This window comes from Oreochromis aureus, linkage group 2 (genome assembly GCF_013358895.1).
Source record: "Oreochromis aureus strain Israel breed Guangdong linkage group 2, ZZ_aureus, whole genome shotgun sequence".
Lineage (NCBI taxonomy): Eukaryota > Metazoa > Chordata > Actinopteri > Cichliformes > Cichlidae > Oreochromis > Oreochromis aureus.
Genome location: NC_052943.1, coordinates 11,504,956 through 11,511,932, shown reverse-complemented (window position 1 = coordinate 11,511,932; position 6,977 = coordinate 11,504,956). Strand labels below are relative to the sequence as shown.

Sequence of the window (6,977 nt, the reverse complement as noted above, 5' to 3'; positions counted from 1 at the left end):
GGGGGATTTTTTTTTTTTTTAGAGAGAGAGAGAGAGAGAGAGAGAGAGAGAGAGAGAGAAAGTACTATTAGTAATTGGCTGTTCCTAACAGCATTTGGCTGTGTTAACAAATTAGTCTCTGTTTGCAAAACATTTTCAATAAATTCACATTTTGCAGTTTTATTTGTTTATTTAAGTGTTCAAATTCTGTGACAGTCTTATACATGCACTGCATGTAAAAATAAAAAAACTAGTGTCTTGGAAAACAGCACTAACAGTCTGTTAGTTTCAAAGGGCTGGAGTAACATGTAAGAGCTATTTATACTATTTAGAATTAACTGTCATGGTTCCTGGGTCGCCGACTAAGTGTTTTGAGTTATGTGGATTCATGATTTTCTTTGGTTTTATATATTTAATTATGTTCTAGTTCTTCAGTGTTTCATCTTTTGAGTATAATATTCCCAGCACCCAGCAGAGTGTTGTTATCCATGTTACAGGTTACTCCAGCCCTTTTAAACTAACAGACCCTTAGGTAGGGACGGTTCTTGTTTTCGAACCGGTTCCCACTGTTTCAATTAATTGGAATTGTTTGCCATTATTGCAAATGATTCCCCTATCGATTCCAGTCCCCTTGAATGATGTCACCACGTTGCGTAGCGTCATTTACCCGACAGGAAACATGACGATTAAGTGGCACAAACGCTCAAAAGTTTGGTTATACTTTACGAGAACAGATGACAGCAGGGCAACAGCAGGGCAACTTGGGTTTCTGAGTCAGTTACAGCTGGGTGAGTCCCCTCACACATTGGTTTCATCAAAGCTTTGCACTGTTTGCTGGGTAAGATCGATAGGATCAGAGATTTGGACTCTTTAAACAGACAGCCAATCCCTACTTCCTGTATTGGGGAGCTCAACACCACTTTACTGTCTGTCTTGAGTTCACTTGAGTTCACAAGAGAAATGTTTCAGTGGTTGAAGCTGAAGCTTTGCAGACATGTAGTGTAAGTTTCAGAGAAGAGGAATTTGTGGAGAATTTCAAGTCAACTGTCAAAGAAAGATGATTTTTTTCTTGTAAAGTTTTGTTCATTAAAATAACCTTGTGGAATTTGAATAGAAATGTCCTTTAATTTCTCTGGAATCTTGCAGCATTTTTTGATAAAAATACGGACACATATAGAGAAGGTAAAAGAAAGGAGTATTCATTTGACAATTTCATGTCAACAACCACAGATGATATTTAATTAATTTTTTATTTGACGTTATAATCGAATGTGCATGTTGAAATTACCAAGAAAATTCCTTTAATTTCTCCAGTTATGCAGTGGATTGAGATGAAACTGTGCACACATATAGTGTGGGTGTCAAAGAAGAGGAATCCATTGCGAAATTCATGTCAGCTCTCACAAATGATTTTTAAATATGACGTCATCACATTCCTTGAATGTTGTGAAATTTGAGCAGACTTGTCCTTAATTTCTTGGGAGTATGAAAGAAGTTTCAGATGAAACTTGGCATAGACGTACAGAAGGTAGACCAGAGGAGGAATGTGTTGAATTTTCGACGTCAACTTTCAAGGACGATTTTTAATGAAATTTTGAATATTGGGGTTACGGTTTAGTCTAGTTAATTTCACTTTCTTCTGTGCAAAATAACTTTTATGGTGAAACTAATTAACAATTAACCTCAACATACATAACTTCAGAAAACATTTTAAAACCAGCGAACAACAGAACAATCACTGATGTCTATGAATGTGTTTTGAGATTTGAAATAATCTGTAATTTAAACTTGAATATAAAGTGGAATTTTTATCATGTATGTGTTGAACTGGCTTGAAAATACATATAAACCTCTTACTTGTTTTAATTTGAATTTTATTTAGTTATTGCATTTATTTTAATTGTAAATATTACAATGTCAAGGAAACTGCATGATTAGCTAAACAAAAAAATTACACATTTGGTTTCAAAGTATTAGTATCTCTAAACTGAAAGACAACTTCTCTCTTTTCTCTCTCTTTAGTTCCATTCTAACCACATCCGTTCTTTCTGAGTTCACACATTCTTATCTGAAACTGATCACTAATGACAGCTGCTTTCAGTAGTTAGACTAGAGTTGTTTATCTGAAGGTTGCCAGAACGTGGGAGCTCCTATCAAAGTCTGCCATACAGGCATACTCATAATCATCAGTAGTGTAGTCCTATTTTAAATAATTAATTATTGACCATGTTAATTCAGTTTCCTCCTTGTGGAAAAAAATAATTATGATGAAGAGAAACAGCTAGTTGCTTTTAGTTTTAGTGAGCTAGCTTTCAAACCCAAGAGTTTTAGATTTAAATAATTTAATAATTTTAATAACAACTTCCTCTGACATTATAGGTGTGATGATTTGCCCTGTTATTTTTGACTGAAGCTCTACAGTTACAGAAATAAACAAATCAAACAAAAAATGAAAGAAAGCAAAAAAGAAAGTAACAAATTTGCAGAGTACTTTTATTTTACAAATTTAAAAGAATAATAAGATGAGTATACCAATGGCTTTCATCAAAGTATTCACACACTGCTGCAGGCACAGCATGCCCATAAAAAGTTTTTGGTTCACTGAGGCTCTGCTTTGACAGTATTAAACAAATTGAAAATGAACAGTCTTCTTTGGTCAACAAACACAAAATGAAACCAATCACAAAAAGAAAGAAACTATTTTTCACAAATTTACTCATTTCAAAGAATAATTAAAAGATGATTATAACAATGTCTTTCATCAAAGTATTCACACACTGTTCTCTGAGGTTGGGATTCACATTTAGGATCAGTAGCCTGCAGACAATCTGAGCAGGCCTATGATTCAGATGAACACTTAGATGAGCAATAAAATGTTTCACTCACTGAAAATGCTTTGTGCAGATTAAGACAGTTTTCTTAAATGTTTATATATGGATTATTGAGAATGCAGTATTTAAAACATACTTTTGAATAATAGTGTCACTTTTCAGAACTTGTACTGGTTTGAATGAGCATTGGCAAAAACAACCGCTTAAACCACCAATTAGCCTAAATACCACAATCCCTAAAGTCAGAGTGTACATTTTACAATGTTTTAAAAGTGTTTCTTTTTTTCTTCATGGATGTGTATCATATACTTTGTATCAGCACCAAAATATGGACTTAAGATGGAATATAAATGGGGCTGCTGTTGAATTGCATTAAACTGCATAACATTGTGATAGACACTGAGTGATGGGCAAGATATGGTTAGTTTGTTACCGATCTAAAAATAGTCCAGTGACAGTGTGAGCAATAATTAAACAAAGTCTGTGGAAGATCTGTGAGGTTCCTTTTATTTCTGCAAAGTCATGAACATGCTAGTTGTACTTCCCTTTTCACATTTCCACACACAGAGTGAGAACAGCTTTTCAAAACAGGCTGATCTGTAGCAGGAGCCATTTCTGACTGTTACCTGCTGGACAAATGTGCATGTCATTTAATAAAGTACTCTGACGGCTGCCGACTGTGTCAACACACACTGAACAGTGAGGAGACATGGAAGCTGTGCTGGGATTGATGGTGATCCTACTGGGAGTGTCTCATGGTGAGATATTCTTTGTACATGCGACACTTATCATTTAATACTTTTTTAACCTGTACAAAATGTCTGACATCGTCCTCAGAGATGTTAAAACAGCACAAATACTTAAAGTTACAATATGTGTACTTGATTGATTTTATTAATTTAATGTAAGAATCTGTTGGTTCCATCTGCAGTACATGACCATTTGAGCAGAGCTTTAGTTCCTTTTTTTTGTCTTTTTACCAGTTTGAGTAACAGTGGAAAATTCTTAGCTCACTATGCACCTTGGCAGCCTTGTTGCAGTGTGTTTAAGTGAGTTCTGGCTTTTTAAAGGACTTTATTCTTTCCCCCTCTATCAGAGACATCAAGCTTTTTTTTTTTACTTTGATGGACTGGCTGATTTTGAAGACTCTATCTCAGCTTATTGATTGGCTGTAACTAGAAATCCAGATCTTAAGTTATTTATGTCATGCAGTGACTACTGATATGCTGAAGAATGTATTGGTTGCATTACTTTTTCATTTCTAATGCCACCTTCAGAAATGAACATCTCCGTCCTGTTTGTGTGTGGATTCTTTTTGCTGAAATATGAATTCCTGTTTTCTGTTTGACAAACACCCATTTCTTTTATTCACATGAAAATACTTTAGTTTTTGCATTTGTCTAAAATGTGGAGAATGTGTCTACCTGTATTTCTTATTTATTAATACATTAGTAAATGTTGGAAAACTTTGGGATTATGGATGCAGCACTTTGTCCTTGAGCCTCTATTACCTACAATTTGCAAAACTGTTACCTACTCTGAGTAAAATATTAAGAGCTGACAGATTTATGGCAGTAGTGCTACTATAAATAATTTGATACCATTCAATCAAAACACTGAGTTATCCAAAACATAATTTGGTATCAGATATAAACATGGTAATAATAAAAATACTTTTTACTTTTTACTACAAGTAAAAGTCCTCACATCAGTAAATTTTGGTTTGCTGACAATGTTAATTCAGTTTTTATTGTAATTTATTTGGTAGAAACTAACAAATCGCAAATGTTTTTCTTTTTTAATGTTTCAAAATTTGCAGGTGTGGAAACTTACTGTGATGGCAGACAGAATGGAACTCAGTGTTATGGAGCTTTGGGAGGAACTGTGGACATCCAGCTGATGGACAGCATCTCTGAAATACCTAGATACTACTTGTTAAAGGATTCATTAAAAATACTACATGTCATAAATAATACGGTTATTTCTAATACCATAGAACGCAGGTCTCTCTTTTTTCTCAGTAGTCGAATATTTAGGATCAATAACCTGAGCAGGACAGACAGTGGTGATTATACCCTTCAAACCTTTAATTCAGATGGATATTCATCAGGCGAGCGGACTTTACAGTTGTTTATTCAAGGTAAATGTTGGGAAATGCAGCCTTTAATTGATCCAATATTGTTTTGGTAAACTTTATAACATAGAGCACAGAATTTCACATACGTACATTTTGTGCATCCCCTGTTTTGAATTAGCAAACTATAAATAATGATAACCTACATGATGCACACTACATTCACCAAAGTATTGGGTCACATCTCTTAATCTTTGAATTCTGATGTTTTTAGTTCCACTGGCACAGATGTATGAAACCAAGCAGCTAGCCATGCAGTCTGCCTCTACAAACATTTGTGAATTAATGAATAATTGTAAAGAGCTCAGTGAAATTGTGTATGTTACTGTAACAGGATGCTACCTTTGCAGCAAATAATTTTGAGATATTTCTTCCCTCGTAGATATTCCATAACTGATAGTGCTGCAAAGTAGTAGATTTTAGGAACTATGGAAAATCAGCTACCAACTTACAGACCATGTAAAGTTACATAGAAGGAAGCATAGTGCATGAAAGTGCATCTTGTTATAGTACCAAAAGTCATCTGTGTGTGTTTCTCTCAGCTCCTGTGTCCTCTGTCCTGCTGGTCTCTGAGTGTCTGTCCCAGGGAGAGATGAGGGTGTCCTGCTCCTCTGAGGGAGGGGACAGTCCTCTGTACAGCTGGACTCTGGATGGACGCACACTGACAGATGCTGAGCTCCTTTCTGGAAATAATGAGACTAACAACATCACTCTGAAACAGCACATCTCAGGACATCTGGTCTGCTCAGTCAGGAACAACGTCAGTAATGTCTCAGAAGAACAGAAGACCTGTAGTGAGTGACAACATTATGAATGAAAGTCAATAATAATGACTAATTCACTTTGAACATCTTTCATGAATTATTTGTTTTTTTCTGCCAGGTTTCATTAACTGCACCTCAATCAATGAGACACAGATAGTAGGGTGGGTGCATGCAAACAGAAACAACCTGTGTATTGAACCAACAACTGAACCTACACCAGTCACACCAACTGCAGTGGGTAAGGAGACTAACGTAGTGTCAAATAACCCTCTTTAATCAAACTGCCATCAGTGATGACACATGGTATATAAATGAGTAAAAATGAACTCTGATAAAGGGGATTCATTCATGCATTTTTTCTCTTTTTCTTATAAACTAAGTTACATGAGTGAAAACTCGACTGTGACTCTTCTTTCACAGTTCTAACTTGTCATAAACATTTTTGTGTCTAACACAGGTACTTCCTGGTTCATATTTGGCTTGAAAGCCGCTGTGGTAATTCTGTCATTAAGTGGGATTTGGATCTGGTTCACTTGGAAGAAAAAAACAATATTGGAAGTCTCTGCTGTTCCACAAAGGATGGAATCTCCAGATAACTCTGTTTTAATGATTGAAATGAGTCCTTACTCCAACACCTAGTGTCACCTTTCACCTGCTGTATCGGATATCCGTGTAGGTGTGGAAATAAAAACATTTTTTCACAAGATAACAACTGTGTATAAATGTCCATAAAAATGTGGTTCTTTCTGTAATTTCTGTAATTTTATATTTAGGTCCTCTTAAATATAATCAAAGTGGAAAGAACTCTCTCTCCTTCATAGCTTTTATTTTGCATTTACATTTCATCTGTAGTGCTGAAGGACACATTTGTGTACGGATGTTTTCACCATTTGTTGTTTGTTGCTGCATTTTAAAATAATCAACCATATAACTTAAAATGTGATGTCAGTGTGTGAATAAAGTGCCAATAAAAGAGTTTATTTCTGGTAATGCAGGAAGAGACAAAGAAAAGAGACCATGGAGAACACAGAAGTAAAAACTTGGTGCTTTAGATTAAAAGAGAAAAAAAGAACAAAAGTTCAACTTAAACATTGAAGTTAAAAGTGGATATCTTTTTCTCTATGTGGTAATTAAGTAAAATTAACTTATTTAGCACTTTTCACAGATAAAAATCACAAAGTGCTTCACAAAATGGTGTAGTGTCGGACAATAGAACTGAAATTTTGGGAAAATGATGCCAACAAAACTTTAACCTTGTTAAAGTGTGAG

General features: G+C 35.0%; 1 protein-coding gene across 2 annotated transcripts; it reads left to right on the top strand.

Moving 5' to 3' along the window:
- Window positions 1-732: 732 nt before the first annotated feature.
- On the top strand, window positions 733-6,684 carry LOC120442042. 2 transcript variants are annotated; one of them, XM_039617771.1, is made up of 6 exons: window positions 733-767; window positions 3,378-3,568; window positions 4,630-4,950; window positions 5,487-5,738; window positions 5,827-5,946; window positions 6,166-6,684. In XM_039617771.1, exons 2-6 carry the CDS (start codon window positions 3,520-3,522, stop codon window positions 6,345-6,347), a joined length of 924 nt encoding a protein of 307 aa, XP_039473705.1. In that variant the 5' UTR covers window positions 733-767; window positions 3,378-3,519; the 3' UTR covers window positions 6,348-6,684. The 2 variants fall into 2 exon arrangements, with proteins under 2 accessions (XP_039473705.1, XP_039473709.1); XM_039617775.1 differs by lacking the exon at window positions 733-767 and having other exon boundaries at window positions 3,338-3,568.
- Window positions 6,685-6,977: the final 293 nt, after the last annotated feature.

What these genes read in the sequence shown, in the direction of transcription:
- LOC120442042 (XM_039617771.1), top strand. Translation starts at nt 3,520, where the DNA reads ATGGAAGCTGTGCTGGGATTGATGGTGATCCTACTGGGAGTGTCTCAT. An exon ending in AGAAGAACAGAAGACCTGTA is followed by an intron (nt 5,739 to 5,826) that starts GTGAGTGACAAC and finishes TTTTTCTGCCAG; the next exon opens with GTTTCATTAACTGCACCTCA. An exon ending in AGTCACACCAACTGCAGTGG is followed by an intron (nt 5,947 to 6,165) that starts GTAAGGAGACTA and finishes TGTCTAACACAG; the next exon opens with GTACTTCCTGGTTCATATTT.